Below are 17,012 nucleotides of genomic sequence, written 5' to 3'. Positions count from 1 at the left end.
ACCCTATCTGTGCCCACGAGACTACTTAAAATGGCTCCATGTGCTAAAATATATATACACAGATACCAACAAAGCACTCCCTCCCTCCTTCCAGAGCAAAAATATAAGAATAATAGGTGCCAAGGGAATGGAAAGGGAATGGAAACGCATTTGAGACCCCAAACGATACCTACCGTGCACAAAGTATAGATATCCGAAGAACCGTTGAAGAATAGAAACGAATAGAAGTCACAGGACGGAGAACTCTACAACGATCTGCAATCCACCACCACGCGCTAGAAGTCGCAGGCCGGAGAACTCTACAACGATCTGCAATCCACCACCACGCGCTAGAAGTCGCAGGCCGGAGAACTCTACAACGATCTGCAATCCACCACCACGCGCTCAGGAACAAAGGACGGAAGAGCTATCGTGTCGCCTCATATGGCTAGGCCGCCGGCCAATCAGAACGCAGTAGCGACCACGAATTAACTGAATGGGGGCGGAAAAGGCAACACAAAGGCACGCCTGTGTGACTACAACGTCACACAAGACGTCCCTCATCGAGGTCTGTATCGTTATCATAGCAGCCATGTGACAGGGTCACAACGACCAACGATGTCGTTGTACAGGTCGCTACAGGTCGCCGCATCGCTGCTGCGTCGTTGGGAAGATCGCTCTGTTTGACATCTCACCAGCGATCTCATAGCGACGCAGCAACGATCCCGGACAGGTCGTATCGTTGTCGGGATCGCTGCTGCGTCGTTCAGTGTGACGGGGCCTTAAGGGCCTTAGACTAATCTTTTTAAAGAACAGAATCAGTTCACAGTATGAAGGCATTTACCATTCTATTTGAAGCTGTGGAGGGATTATGCAATAACGACTTCCTTAAGTGAATTATCACTTCATTTAATACCAGGATCTGGTAGTAATCTGCGGCCAGGTACAAGAAGGGTAAGATTGAATCATCTATTGTACTCATCACTAAGCAGAAGGACACAGCATACATGTCTGTGGCATTGCATTGGGGGGTACCACGTTGAACTCTACATTTTGGCAGAAATTCTATTTACATGGTCAGATTTCTGCTAATCAGTGGTGGTCAGTGGGTCAGTGATATAATAAGGGGACTGGAGCTCATTTAAAGTTCTGTTTACATATGGTAGTGCAACTCTATTATTAGTAGGACACTGCTCACAATAATTTTTTTTAGGCCATATAAAGAATACAATTATTTTCTTGATCATCAGCTGATCACATCCAGCTCAGTTTAATGCTATTGTATTACCACTGCCACTTTAGCAAACGTATGGAAGGTTAAAAGAATTCATGGAAAAGAGTCAAGAAAGGCCAAAAGCATTTTGTCTTGGAATATGGTGGCAAGAGCCAAAAATAATATAGTGCCCCATACTGGATAAACCAGTCATAAAGATGGTATCTGTATGATCTCACACTTTAATAAATAAAATCTACCCTTGGCCTGTAAAGATATATGGACAAGTAAGGACAAGTTAGGACATGACTCTGAAGATTGAGGTCAATTCACGTGTAAAATATCCCCAAAAGACATTTCCTCCTGTGTCACTCAACACCTCTCCCTCTTCCATCATAATTAAATCAATTCTTCCACTGAAATGTATATTTCTGAGCAAATGTAAATTATGTACAATAACACTATACATAACAATAGTTGGGATTGTTGAAATAAACACGTTCCTATACCCATTGTATATTGTCTTAAGTAGGCTTGTTCACACTGGCATTTATGGCTTACTTGATGGATAACTAATACATCTTATTATTCCTCATATTACATTTGATTACTAGAATAAAAGGGAAAGCAAAGGCTCCTGTATAATATGCCAATGATCAGCAGATAGATGAAATAATCTTTCCATGTATGCCTATAATAATTGTGACAAAAGATGACATCTTCTTTGACTAGAAGAGAGAATGTTTCATGATCAGAATAAAAAGATTTTTCTACTGCAAGAGCAACGAGACTAGGGAGTATTATGATGGTTAATTTCTTGAAAGACATTACAAAAATCCTAAATGACTTTTTCAAAAAATAAAATATTACACATTATCTGTAGTAGTGCTGGAGATGAGATGTTTCCCAAGGATTTATCCTGATTCCTTCCTAGGTCCTATATTGGATCTATGAAGGAAAATTTTCACCTAATATGTAAGTATTGGCAACTGTTTCATGGTGGTTGTTTTTACTTCCTCTTGATCAACATGGTGGAACAGCAGGTAGAGCTCGATGGATCTAAAACTGATATCGACTAGTTCGATCAACAGTGTTAGGCTACTTTCACACTAGCGTCGGAATCTCCAAGTCGCAATGCGTCGGGCAGAGATTCCGACGCTAACGTTTAACGGACTGCACAACGGAGGCAGCGGATGCATTTCTCCGGCGCATCCGCTGCCCCATTGTGAGGTGCGGGGAGGTGGGGGCGGAGTTCCGGCCGCGCATGCGCAGTCGGAAAAAGCGGTCCGTCAGGAGCAAAAAACATTGCATGTGGCGTTTTTTGCTCCCGACGGTCCGCCAAAGCACGACGCATCCGTCGCACGATGGATGCGACGTGTGGCAATCCTTCGCAATGCGTCGTCAATACAAGTCTATGGGGAAAAAACGCATCCTGCAAGCACTTTTGCAGGATGCGTTTTTTCTGCAAAACGACGCATTGTGACGGATTGCAGAAAATGCTAGTGTGAAAGTAGCCTAATGTGTATGCGGTTGCCGGACAATTGATTGTTGGAGGAAATTTTTATTAAGTATGTCCAGTTTCAGACTGCCAACTAATTTAGTCTCTCGGAGATAAGCCATCTACAGACATGTCTGCTGGTGGCTCTTTTATAGAGAACACAGGAGTGGTTGGCTGAACAAGTTCTCCTGAGTGTGGGACACATGGCTACAGGTCAAACGCTTGGCAGACCATCAGTCATCTGATATGTATGGCAGCTTTTAGTCTTCTTTCAATATAACAGGTTGAACTTGATGAAGCTAATTTTCTTACAACCTCATCAATTAAAAAATATGTAACTGCATTACATTTTAGGGAGTAAAAGCTTCAGGTTATTTTAGATTAATGGATAAATGCTTCTCTATAAATTGAACTCTGACCCTTTCCTCGGTCATGTTGGCCATAGACAATAGATAACCGACTGTTCCTTTGACCAAAAAGTATTCCCACTGACTTCCTCATAAATATGCACACTAGGTGAACCCACGAACATTATTCTTATGTGAATGGGGAGATTTACCCATCCTGTTTGTTATCTGTAAATATGTTTCATATAGAAGGAGCTTGTAGAACTAGCAATTCTCTCCATCTTTATTTTGTCCCACAGCAGTAATAGATGACAAACATACGATTGAAGCTAACTCACTAAGGTACATGGGTCAAATTTTTTGCCCCATTACCTAAAAAAGATTATGGTTATAACTTTCATGGAGCTAGGTATAAAATTACATATGAACATGATGAATGTGACAGTGCTTGTACATAAAGCGTTTGTGACTTGAGGCAAGTTTGAGTTAAAATGATACTTCTATTCAATATTCTATTTCTCCTTATATAGCAGAGAGCACACACTTGTAATGCAGGTGGATAAGACAGTCCACATCTGACATCTAATCCAAGCTTCCATGACTGTTTCCATATATCTGGGAACATTGACGGAATGTGAATTAACGTTAGATCATCATAATTTTTTGCTGTAATCAAACTGTAAGATTGACAATTAGAAAATAAAAGTATGTGTCTTAATATAGTTATTCTTTATGTGTAGAGTCTTTTTTAAGCATGTAATATATTAAAGGGTTGTATCAAGCACATAAATGTGTACAAAATATGGAAATTGCTTGTAGAAACAAGCAACTTTACAATTTACCCATTATTAAAAATTCCCTTTGTTTTCAAAAATATAGGGATTCTCAATTTTATAGTGCACAGTTTACTGCCTGGCCACCCTGCAGCCCCAGTGTGATCAGTTACCTAGACAAGGAGCGCTCGACATAAGCAAGCTCTATGATTGTGCCCGCTTGTGCCACTCTGACGCTGGCCTGATCCAGTCTCCCTGCAATTCTCCCATGCCAATAAGCAAAACTGTCTCTGCTAGCAGCTTGGGAGAGAACTCAGTTCAGACTGGCAATGAGACCATACTGCAAGTCTAAAGTGTGAATCTTCAGTAAATTGTCTCTTCAGAGAGGAAGAGGACCAGAACTCTAGTGCCACCAATAGGAAGTAGCAATCCTAAAAGTCAGTAATGACACAACTGTGTTTCTTGGTAGTGCCCCTCGTGAGTGCAAAGTGTGAGATCTGGTTTGGCTGGGTGAGAGGCGTCTGACCGGGATTCAAAGGGTAACATTTCTTCTTATGGAGAGAGCAAAGTGGAATGTTATCCCTTGGATCCCGGTCAGATGCCTCTCACCCAGCCAAACCAGATCTCACACTTTGCACTGACGATGGGCACTACCCCGAAACACAGTGTTTACAAACTGAAATTTGGCTTTTATCCCAACTCATGTGACAAGCCTTGTTATAGGGTCAATATTGACTCTAAAAAAATTCCATATTTGCCAGAGGAGCACTGCAAGGCTTAAAAGTCTCCCAGCTTTGGCATGTCAGGCTTGACTTGTCATTCTCTGCAAGGCGAAATATTACCCCTTGAATCTTCAGTAATGCACTGCCCTTGGCAAAGCAGGAAGCCAGGGTTTGAGTCAGTGTGATCTTAAAAAAAGTAATTTTAAGTAATTGTCCATAAAAAAAGTAAAAACCTAAACTACTTCCTTTAACCTGCCTTTGCACACACCCTTTCACAATGGTTTTTTGCACAAAACACATGTAAAACTGGTGTTTTAATGGCTGGGCTTTCGACTGAATTTTCAACATTGCAAGCCATGTGAGTTCATGATCCCCTTATAGAACTTGTGTTGTTTTAATACCAAAAAATCAACCGTAACTAAAAACCAAAATGGACATTAACACAATTTTTAATAGAGGAAAAAACTCTAAGGAGGCATATTTACAGACTATAAAGTGCCATAAATTCAATGATAGTCTGCTGATGTATTCTTGGGAATGTTGAATTTCATTGGTTGTACAGTTCCATGTAGTCATCCATCTCCCTACTATACGTATCTAGGTATCCATGTACCTACTCTACAGTAGTATAATCCATCACCTACTTCAGGTGTAGTTAATCATGTTGTGTAAGACCTTTTGCAGATGTCCTTATTACATGTATTTTTTTTAAAGATGGAACAATTACCCATTATAGTCAATGATGGAGCTCATATGTGTTTTTTGAGGATCATGTGTAATGCAAACCAAAAAAATGGAGACGTCCTTTTCTGCATGTTATGGATCAAATTACCCATTTAAATCAAGGACTGTGAAAAATGTATAACACAAGGATTTCATCCATGTGTTATCCAAGAGCTGTCTGAATTTTAATGATTAATGAGTAGGAGACATTTGGATGATAAATGGTTAAAAATAGGATCCAGCACACTGATTAATTACTTTGCTTTTCATCACATATGATAAAAAATGGACTTCAGGATGAAGCCCAAGTCATGGCATGGAAAGTTTATTATGATACTTATGTGTATTTCTTCCTATCTGCAGTTGCTTCACACAAATGGAAAAATATCCATAATCAATGGTGCTGCTGAAGAAGGAGTGGAAGAAGGATTACAGGCCTCAGATGTGAATGGACATGGAATAGAAGAAATATTGGCAGTTGTGAAAGAAGGTTGGTATTCTTTGTACTAGCTATTATATATACTGGCATTTATTGTATGTAAATTTTTAGTTTTTGTAATGGCATGTACCCGTAGCCCTGCAAAGATATTAGACTTGGAATTCTGTAGGGTAAAACTGTGTTCACATAACGTTTATAGCCTTCAGTTAATATATCTGCTAGAACTTAAAGTATACGCTAAACATTTACATACCTTGGGATGCTTCATTCTGAGGATCCAGTTATCCTCCCTTTGGGGAGAGGGTTGTAACCATGGCATGGATATTACTGGCATCAGTTTGTCTCCTGAGAGAACAAAAGGATCTGACATTTGAAAAAAGCTGCCTGATCCTTATCTCCTCTGACATCAATAGTGACACATTAAATGGGTAGTCGACTAGTCGATGATGCCGAAGTCGGCTTTTAATCTAATGTATATTGGGACCTAGAGGCATAGATAGAGACAACCCAAATAGATACATCCTATAGTAGCAAATACGAATATGTGAACATTTGCATATCATTTTAAATATTAAGTCATCTAACACTGACTTTGTTCAGTTTTTGCTATTTTATTGTCTAAATGTTTAGTTTAACCATCTCTCCATACATTTTTTTTAATAAAGGCTAAAACGGAATATCCCGTATATTAAAAAAAAAAATACTGCAATTTAGCACTGGCTTCCATAAGAACATTCTTTATTATAATCCATTAAAACCGAATATGAGTACTGACAGACAATACCAATCATGGTATAGTAGAACCTACACATTTTTAACAACTTTACACTTCGTCATGGTAAAAAACAGGTTTGCTGGAAACATGCAGGTTCTGCTATGCCACCATTTTTCTCATCTGTCTGTGCTCATATTCGGTATAATACAATTAAAATAAGGGAATATGTGCTTTTATGGAACACAGTGCTGAATTACGGTATTTTTAGAAGATATATTGGATTAACCACCTGTGAGCTGGCAGGCTCATTGCATTTTATGGATAATGGTATATGATTTTTATAGACAGACATGAAATAGTGACTGGATCTGCAACACTTAATTTCTCTTAGGGCTCTAGTGTTCTTCATGCAGTTTATGTCACAGTCGTAACTCACACGCATTCTAAGCGCAGCCCTAGTCACAGCATGTTTCGCTCTGCTCCTCCCAGCTGCTTTGTGTTACACTTCCAACTTTCCTATGTGTAAGTCATAGAGCGTGCGGCCAAACTCTGCAGGAATATGTGTCCATTCTGTCCTGCAGAGATCTCTGTGCTGCCTGCCCCGATCTCGGACTGTCTGACTACGCTTCTGTCTCGCCCACCTGTACGCCATACCTGAGTCACTGATTCTTCAGTCCCTGCGACAGCACTGGAGTAGTACTTGGTGTCTAACGGCAGCCCAGCCTATCCTCACCATCAGAGGTTCTAGTGAATATCCGATAGACACTTAGTCACGCCCCTTCAGGGTAAGCTAGGCCCGTGGTGCACTGGATCCAAACCCACGAGGGTTACAGTTTGTTCTGCTAATATATTTAAGGGCTTACTTACTTGCATGACTTACTACCAAAGCTTAAGGCCCCTTCACATTAAGCGACGCTGCAGCGATACCGACAACGATCCGGATCGCTGCAGCGTCGCTGTTTGGTCGCTGGAAACCTGTCACACAGACAGCTCTCCAGCGACCAACGATGCCGGTAACCAGGGTAAACATCGGGTTACTAAGCGCAGGGCCGCGCTTAGTAACCCGATGTTTACCCTGGTTACCAGCGTAAAAGTAAAAAAAAAAAAACACTACATACTTACCTAACGCTGTCTGTCCTCGGCGCTCTGCTTCTCTGCACTCCTCCTGCACTGGCTGTGAGCACAGCGGCCGGAAAGCAGAGCGGTGACGTCACCGCTCTGCTTTCCGGCTGACCGACGCTCACAGCCAGTGCAGGAGGATTGCAGAGCACAGCGCCGGGGACAGACAGCGGTAGGTAAGTATGTAGTGTTTGTTTTTTTTTTACTTTTACGCTGGTAACCAGGGTAAACATCGGATTACTAAGCGCGGCCCTGCGCTTAGTTACCCAATGTTTACCCTGGTTACCAGTGAAGACATCGCTGGATCGGTGTCACACACGCCGATCCAGCGATGTCCACGGGAGATCCAGCGACGAAATAAAGTTCTGGACTTTGTTCAGCGACCAATGATCTCCCAGCAGGGGCCTGATCGTTGGTCGCTGTCACACATAATGATTTCCTTAACGATATCGTTATGTGTGAAGGTACCTTTAAAGTTTCTCCAGGCCTTTGAAAAATTTGGAGTTCCCACCCAATTTAAAATTTTTACTACTTGTTTTGTCTTATATATCCTTACATAACCTCATATACATATGTTCCTTTACAATGTATACAGTAATGTGTTGATCCCACAAGAACAATGGATAATGGATACAATCACATACCAGCATAACGGGCGAAAGCAACCAGAGGAAGGGCCTCTGTGCAAGAACTGTGTAAGAACCCACTGCAGTCTAAAGGTACTGTCACACTAGACGATATCGCTAGCGATCCGTGACGTTGCAGCGTCCTCGCTAGCGATATCGTCCAGTGTGACAGGCAGCAGCGATCAGGCCCCTGCTGGGAGATCGCTGGTCGGGGAAGAAAGTCCAGAACTTTATTTCGTCGCTGGACTCCCCGTAGACATCGCTGAATCGGCGTGTGTGACACCGATTCAGCGATGTCTTCACTGGTAACCAGGGTAAACATCGGGTAACTAAGCGCAGGGCCGCGCTTAGTAACCCGATGTTTACCCTGGTTACCAGCGTAAAAAAACAAACAGTACATACTTACATTCAGCTGTCTGTCCCTTGCCGTCTGGTTCCTGCACTGACTGCTGGCCGTAAAGTGAAAGCAGAGCACAGCCACAGCGGTGAGTCACCGCTGTGTGACTCACCGCTGTGCTGTGCTTTCACTTTCACTTTACGGCCAGCAGTCAGTGCAGGAACCAGACGGCAAGGGACAGACAGCTGAATGTAAGTATGTACTGTTTGTTTTTTTACGCTGGTAACCAGGGTAAACATCGGGTTACTAAGCGCGGCCCTGCGCTTAGTTACCCGATATTTACCCTGGTTACCGGGGACCTCGGGATCGTTGGTCGCTGGAGAGCGGTCTGTGTGACAGCTCTCCAGCGACCAAACAGCGACGCTGCAGCGATCCGGATCGTTGTCGGTATCGCTGCAGCATCGCTAAGTGTGACGGTACCTTTATGCTTGCTGCTTTGGAAGTTAAATGGATTCTCTTACCTTGGTGTTTATACCCCTGCATCATAAGGAAAAAAAAGTCACAGTATATCGGGAATGATTAAATTGTATTGTGCACAAGTTTTAGGCAGGCATGAAAAATGAAATACCACTATTTGGTGTAAACATGCTTTGTCTTAAAAACAGCATTAAAGTATTTTCACACAATTTTTGAATGAACACAGCAGGGAGTTTGCTCCAAACACATTGGAGAGCTAACAACAGATCTTCTGTGGCTATAGGTTTATGCAATTCTTTCTGTTTTTTTCATGTAATCCCAGACAAGATTATGTTGAAATTAGGACTCTGTGGAAGCCATATTATCAGTTCCAGGGCTGATTGTTCTTCTTTACACTAAAGATAGTTTTTAAAGGCATTCACAACATGCTTGGGGTCATTGTCCTGATGCAGAATAAATTTGGAGCCAATCAGATGCGTCCCTGAAGGTATTGCATGATGTATAAGTATCTGAGTGTATTTCTCAGCATTCAGGACACTAAGAAATGAGCCATGTCGAAGACAGTAGATACAGTTGGTCGGCCAAGAAAACTTAGTGCAGCAGATGAAAGACACATCATGCTTACTTTACTTATTAATTGGAAGGTGTTCAGCAGTGCCATCAGCTCAGAATTGGCAACAACCAATGGGACTCCCATACATCCCTCTAGTGTTTGGTGAAATGTGTCCAGAAGTAGTCTTCTTGGATGAATTGCAGTCAAAAGCCATACCTTCGACATGGAAACAAGGTCAAGTAACTCAACTATGCGTGAAAACATAGAAAAGAGAGTGCAAAAAAACGGCAGCAGGTGTTCTGGACTGAAGGGTCAAAATTTTAAATATTTGGCTATACTCCTAGGTAGTTTGTCACTGAAGGGCTGGAGAACAGTAAAATAATAAATGTCTGCAGGCAACAGTGAAGCATGATGAAGCTTCCTTATAAGTTTGGGGCTACATTTCAGCAAATGGAGTTTGGAATTTTATCAGAATTAATGGTATTCTCATTGATGAGATACAGGCAGATACTTATCAATCATGCAATACTATCAAAGAGGCTTCTGATTGACTAAAAATATATTCTGCATCAGGACAATGACCCCAAACTTACAGCTAACATAATCGTAAATATTGGCATTACATGGTGACAGAAGGATTTATGCAAGCCTACATCCGCAGAAGATGATCTGTTGTTAGTTTTCCAAGATGTTTGGAACAACCTGCCTGTCTAGTTACTTCATAAACTGTATGAAAGCTTACCTAGAAGAGTTGATGCTTTGATGCCATTTTGAAGGCAAAGGGTGGGCACATTGAATATTGATTTGATTTGCATTTATTTTTTGTTTACTCACTTTGCAGTTTAATTGATAAAAGTAAACTATTGCACTTCTATTTTTGAAAACATTGTTACTCTGTAGCATTTTTCCACACCTGCCTTCAACTTTTACACAGTACTGTAAAAAGGTAGGAAAATAGTCAGAATGAAGTCACATTGCAGAAGTAATAAACACGTCAAAGGAAAAGGCTATGTTATTGTGCCCCGTGATAGTGTAGAACAGGGATAGAAAACATAGTGGTGTTACCAAAAATTACTAAAAATCAAATAGTTTCAATAAAGGTATCCCAACAGAGGTATAATAAACCCAACGTCATAATACAAGGATGATGCATACAACAATGTCACAATACATGGATAAGAAACAGTGTGAAATTATGGAAAGGGATTTTTGGGTTGGTCTCTTTAGATATACAGTAACTAGTGATGAGCGAGTGTACTCCTTGCTCGGGTTTTCCCGAGCATGCTCGGGTGGTCTCTGAGTATTTGTTAGTGTTTGTGGGATTAAGTTTTCATCGCCTCAGCTGAATTATTTACAGCTACTAGACAGCTTGATTACATGTGAGGATTCCCTAGCAACCAGGCAACCCCCACATGTACTCAGCCTGGCTAATAGCTGTAAATCATTCCGCTGAGGCCATGAAAACTTAATCTCTGAACACTAACATTTACTCGGAGATCACCCGAGCGTGCTCGGGAAAACCTGAGCAACGAGTACACTCGCTCATCACTAGATATAAAATATTTGTAATTAAAAGTGCTTGTTTTTAAAAGATATATGAATTATTCTTACTATGTACAGGGTGGAGCGCGGTAATTTGCTTTTTTGCACTGCATGCTGTGGCGGCACTGTCGGTCGAAGAGAGGGGAGAGTGGGTGTGGCTTACAGTGGCTGATGGGAGATTTGTATTCCTCTGCCTTTCAGTTGCCATCATGCAGTGGACACGTGAGGAGAGGTCATTTTGTGTTGAAGCGTATTTTTCAAATGCCCACTCGATCATTGCAGTGCAGCGTGCTTTTCGTTTACAATTCGCTGTTCCGCCACGCGGACGTGTTCCTGGACGGCAATCAATTGTAAATTGGGTGAATGCATTCAGAACAGCAGGGAATGTGTCATGTGTACGAAGGGGACCTGAGAGAAGGATTACAACACCACAAAACATCGAGAGAGTTAGAGCAGCAGTACTGCAATCTCCGAAACGCTCTGCTCGGAAGCAATCATTTGCTCTTGGCATTTCAAGACGTTCTCTCCACCGGATTCTTCATGATGAACTGAAGTTTCACCCGTATAAAATGTGCGTGGTCCAACATTTGTCAACATGGGACTATTTGACATGGCGGACCTCTTGTGAAGACATGTTAGCAACGATACCCCGTGACGCAATTTTGTTTTTTTCTGATGAGGCACATTTTCACCTCAGTGGGTGTGTAAACAAACAAAATATGCGTTATTGGAGTGAAACAAACCCCAGAGAAGTTCACGAGAGACCTCTGCATTCGGACCGCGTCACTGTGTGGTGCGCCATATCACGAGTAGGCATCATTGGTCCTTACTTTTTTCAGGATAATAGTCGTGCCATAACTGTGAACTCCGAATGGTACTTGTCTATGATACAGGATTATTTTCAGCCTTCTCTTGAGGCAATGGAACTAGAGGATACATGGTTCCAACAGGATGGTGCCACTGCACACACAGCGAGGGTTACCATGAATTGTTTGAGGCAAATGTTTCCTGGACGGCTTATCTCTTTGAGGGGAGATGTGAACTGGCCAGCACGCTCACCAGATTTAGCCCCATGCGATTTTTTCCTTTGGGGTTACCTGAAGTCTAAGGTGTATATCAACCGTCCCAACACCTTGGAAGACCTAAGGAACAATATTGAAGCTGAAATTGGCAGAATACCAGTGGACATGCTTGTTAGAGTTCATGAAAACTTCAGAAAACGTATGCAGCAGTGTGTGGATAGCGAAGGTCGACATTTGCCAGATACACTATTTAAAACCATGTAATTTAAAAATTCCATTACTGTTCAGTATAATTAAAATATAAAATAAATTTTTCTAATGATCATAATTTTTTTATTTAATTCCCAAATCAGCAAATTACCGCGCTCCACCCTGTATAAGAGTAGGGCTGGACTATCCATCTGGCATTCATGGCAAATGCCAGAAGGGCCGGTACTTGTAATGGGCCGCTCGATATCGCCCCCTTTGGTGTTCCAGAGTTCAATTCAGCAGCCAGCACGCCAGTAGCATTAGCTTACCTTGCGCACATGATCGCACCGCACTGCCACTGCACTAAACAGAAGGAAGTGGGCGGTCTGGTGTCCTGATCTCTAGCTGCAGTGAGGTAACATAGAAACAGGATGGGGGGCCGCGGTGTGCTGCTCTGGCCATGCCTACCACTGCAACTTGTGATCAGGACATCAGACCGCCCACTTCCTCCTGTCTAGTGTGACAGCAGGGCATGAAAGTATTTACAAAGCACTCAAGATGTCTCTGATGGCAGTGACAGAATGTAGGGAGAATGCAGCAGTTAGTTTCTGTGTAATCGGGGCCGGAGGATGGGTAGCCGCCTGCCCACAGTGCCACAGTATGGTTGGGGATGCACACATTTTTCTATACACTGATATTTTCATTTGCCGCGCTGGGTTCAGCCATTCAGAAATGGGGCATGCCCTGCAGGACAAGAACACTGGCCAATTAGCATCAGATTGATAGAAGAGCTGATTGGCCAGTGTTCCTGTCCTCCTGCACTGCGCTGCTGGTATCTGAGGTATCTGTAGTGTGTGAAGTATCTGTGTGTATGTGCTGTGTGTGAAGTATCTGTAGTGTATGTGTGTTACTTGTGTGTGAGGTATCTGTAGTGTATGTGTGTTACTTGTGTGTGAGGTATCTGTAGTGTGTATATGTTACTTGTGTGTGAGGTATCTGTAGTGTGTGTATGTTACTTGTGTGTGAAGTATCTGTAGTGTGTGTATGTTACTTGTGTGTGAGGTATCTGTAGTGTGTGTATGTTACTTGTGTGTGAAGTATCTGTAGTGTATGTGTGTTACTTGTGTGTGAGGTATCTGTAGTGTATGTGTGTTACTTGTGTGTGAGGTATCTGTAGTGTGTGTATGTTACTTGTGTGTGAGGTATCTGCAGTGTGTGTATGTTACTTGTGTGTGAGGTATCTGTAGTGTGTGTATGTTACTTGTGTGTGAGGTATCTGTAGTGTGTGTATGTTACTTGTGTGTGAGGTATCTGCAGTGTGTGTATGTTACTTGTGTGTGAGGTATCTGTAGTGTGTGTATGTTACTTGTGTGTGAGGTATCCGTAGTGTGTATGTTACTTGTGTGTGAGGTATCTGTAGTGTGTATGTTACTTGTGTGTTAGGTATATGTAGTGTATGAGTGTTACTTGTGTGTGAGGTATCTGAGGTATCTGTAGTGTGTGCATGTTAATTGTGTGTGAAGTATCTGTAGTGTGTGTGTTACTTGTGTGTGAAGTATCTGTAATGTGTATGTTACTTGTGTGTGAGGTATCTGTAGTGTGAGTGTTACTTGTGTGTGACGTGTCTGTAGTGTGAGTGTGTGTGTGCGTACACTTGTCCAGCATGCGTAATGAATCCAGCGCCTATCACTCCAGCACATTTCCTCATCAAGCCCTTAATGAACAGCAATGGTCTTGATGATTCAGGGCCATTTTAGCTGTTGTCTTGCCTTAAAAGGGTTGACCACTATTCAGGCAACCACTTTTCATCCATATGTTTCATTGAGTACAATAATATCACCTATTGTCACCTCCGGTGCGGCACCTTCCAGTGGTGTCGGCACTGGCTCTCCCTGGGATCGTGTGACATTGTTATGTCATATGATCTCTCTGGCCAACCAGCTCTGACTTTATTCTCCTCTCCTATGGACATAATTGACATCCAGAGGAAGTGAAAGCGCAGCCACCGCTCTCACTTCCTCTGGATGTCTGATTTGTCCGCAGGAGAGGAGAGCAAAGCCAGCACTGATTGTTCGCAGGGATTGCGTGACATAACAATGTCTTGTGATACCCGGGAGACCCAGTACCAACACCGCTGGAATGGTACCAGCATCGAAGATGACTACAGGTGATACTATTATACTGGGGAAACAGAGATTCAGAAGTCCGTAGTGGACAACACTTTTAAAGGGAATTTGTCATGTCAAAAAATGCTGTTAACTTGTAGATATGGGTTTAACCTGCAGATTATTAGCATTCTAAAGATGCCCTGCCGCCAAAAGAAAATTAACTTTATTACACTGCGTTTCAGTCACCGCTTAGTACATAGTGAGTGGCAGCTGTAACCATGCTCCGGCACTGACTGACAGCTGGCTCTGTACTGATGCACTGCTGAGTCAGTTATCAATCAGGTCCGGGGGCTATGGACTGAGTGACTGAAGCCTCACCGGCCGCTTCTCTGTGACTGAAAGCTGGACGCCCCTGGGACCAATAAAGTTCAAATTAACCCCATATTTTTAGGGTTAATAGCATTTGGGATATGCAGGTTCACTATAAAGTGGTTGTGTCCCAGTGTGTTGAATAAAATACAAGCGTACTTACTGCAGGACCAGCGCAGATGTCATGATGACATTGTTTGTGGCACAAGAGCAGCCCGTTATCATCAAACTGTACTATGAAGGATGCAGATCAGCAATGTCCTCTGATAGTTTGCAGCGCTTATGTCACATAAACAATGTCATGAGAAAGCTGGGGGACACAGCGCTCAGAATGGAGGAGTGTCACCGGTCCAAGTGGTAAGAAGACACTTTTTATTTTATTGCATATACTAGGAGCATTCAGAGGGGGTTGTGTTCTAGTGAACAATCTAATGTGGAAACAATGCATTTTGTCTGACCAATTCAGTATTTTTTAGCATATTCTGCAGTGTGATAATAGTCTGATGGCCGTCTGTATATTCCCCCTATGGCCACTGCAGTTTATGTATGTAAAGTGGTTGTTTAACACATTTGATTGGTGTAACAAGTAGAGCAAAAGTCGGCCCAACCTGTCAGTGTTCTACGATTTGATTCTATGACACTCGTATGTGGGCTGGTGAATTTTTATTTGTGCCCGGCCATGTATAAGAGTCTAGCATTTTCTGCCTGTGAATACTTAATACCTCTTTAAATGAAGTGAAAAAAGCCTCTTTTCCTGGCCCAGAGGCCAGCAGGATTGTATGTTTGCCTTTGACAGTTTTTCTAGGAAGTTGTTTGGGGCTGAATAGCAGGAAACAATTTCAGGATGATCAAATTTTGTTACAGTGGAATGAATCACAGCACTCAACATGCTCGTAAATAAGGAAAAGGACAGGATGGAGAAAGTTGAGCTAAAGTTGATGATGATTGTTTTGTGTATATTATGAGATATGAAGCGGAAATGTCTGCAGGGCCTTTTGGTGTCCGACACCTGCATAACCATATGATTCTCACATGTTGAATGGACTTTATTTAAAATTGAACAGCACATTTACGCGTGAATGGTTCCCATAATAATAATAATTATTATTAGTACATTACAATGTGGAAAATCTAGCTTTCTATTTTTCTACAAATATTCATATTCATTAACTAGGACCAGAGATTCGTAGTGCAGGAGGTTTGGCCATCCTGTTATGACCTCTTGTGTTCCTGTTCCTTCTTTTTTTAGGGACAGATCAATCCAACTGCCTGGACTTTTGCTCTCCTAGTGTAGCTAATAACATTTCAGTAATGGCATAAATCCTAAGTAGGAAATGTAGGAGGGAAAATGAAAATAAAACTAAAGTGCCCGAATTAAAGAAGATCGTGATACAATGGTTTCAGAATGTTTTTAAAGTGCAGTAAAAGCCAAATTTGGACCATTTTCTGCTGATGCTGGCTGGGCACTTTTTCATTAATAAGGATGGACAGTAGGCACATACAAATACCTATGCATTCTTATCTTTTTTTATTATCAAGTGTCGGGCTGATATACTTGGAAAAGTGTTCAAAACAATGACAGATGTGCATTGTGTTCATATTTGATGCGTCTTCACTTCGTTAATAGGAGTCAAAGCCAAGTGATAGAAAAGTAATCATTTTACAAAGACCAAATTGGCCGCGACCAATCACAAGCCGCTACGTCTTTGAAAGTCATTAACGCGCTCATTTTTAAAAATGAGCGCGTTAATAGCTTGCGGTGACATCGCGGCTTGTGATTGGTCGTGGCCACGCGACCAATCACAAGCCGCTACGTCTTTGAAAGTCATTAACGCGCTCATTTTTCAAAAATGAGCGCGTTAATAGCTTGCGGTGACGTCGCGGCTTGTGATTGGTCGCGTGGCGGTCACATGGGCGGCCCGCGACCAATCAGAAGCCGGGACGTGATTCTCAGGTCCTAAAAGCGCTGATTTTGAACAACGAAGCCTGCCGGTTACCCACGCTGAGTCCAGGGGCCGCCGGAGAGGTAAATATATCAATATTTTTTATTTTAATTCTTTATTTTACACATCTCTATGTATCCGATACCGATACCCGATACCACAAAAGTATCGGATCTCGGTATCGGAATTCCGATACCGCAAGTATCGGCCGATACCCGATACTTGCGGTATCGGAATGCTCAACACTAATTGTGAGCCCTGAGTTCCGATAATGTCTGTAAAGAGATGTGGAATTAATGGCACTATATAAATGAGTAA

At 42.2% G+C, this 17,012-nt stretch overlaps 1 protein-coding gene across 1 annotated transcript in view; it reads left to right on the top strand.

Annotated features, from left to right (window-relative positions):
* The window catches only part of AKAP12 (A-kinase anchoring protein 12), a 245,057-nt gene that overhangs the window by 172,454 nt on the left and 55,591 nt on the right, over positions 1-17,012 (top strand). The window contains exon 2 of the mRNA XM_069769136.1: positions 5,619-5,745. Coding sequence (XP_069625237.1) covers positions 5,619-5,745 — 127 coding nt within the window. The remainder of the gene's footprint in view (positions 1-5,618; positions 5,746-17,012) is intronic.

Source organism: Ranitomeya imitator, chromosome 5 (genome assembly GCF_032444005.1).
Source record: "Ranitomeya imitator isolate aRanImi1 chromosome 5, aRanImi1.pri, whole genome shotgun sequence".
Classification (NCBI taxonomy): domain Eukaryota; kingdom Metazoa; phylum Chordata; class Amphibia; order Anura; family Dendrobatidae; genus Ranitomeya; species Ranitomeya imitator.
Note: the sequence above shows the minus strand (reverse complement) of the source record. Positions and strands in the feature narration are given on the sequence as shown.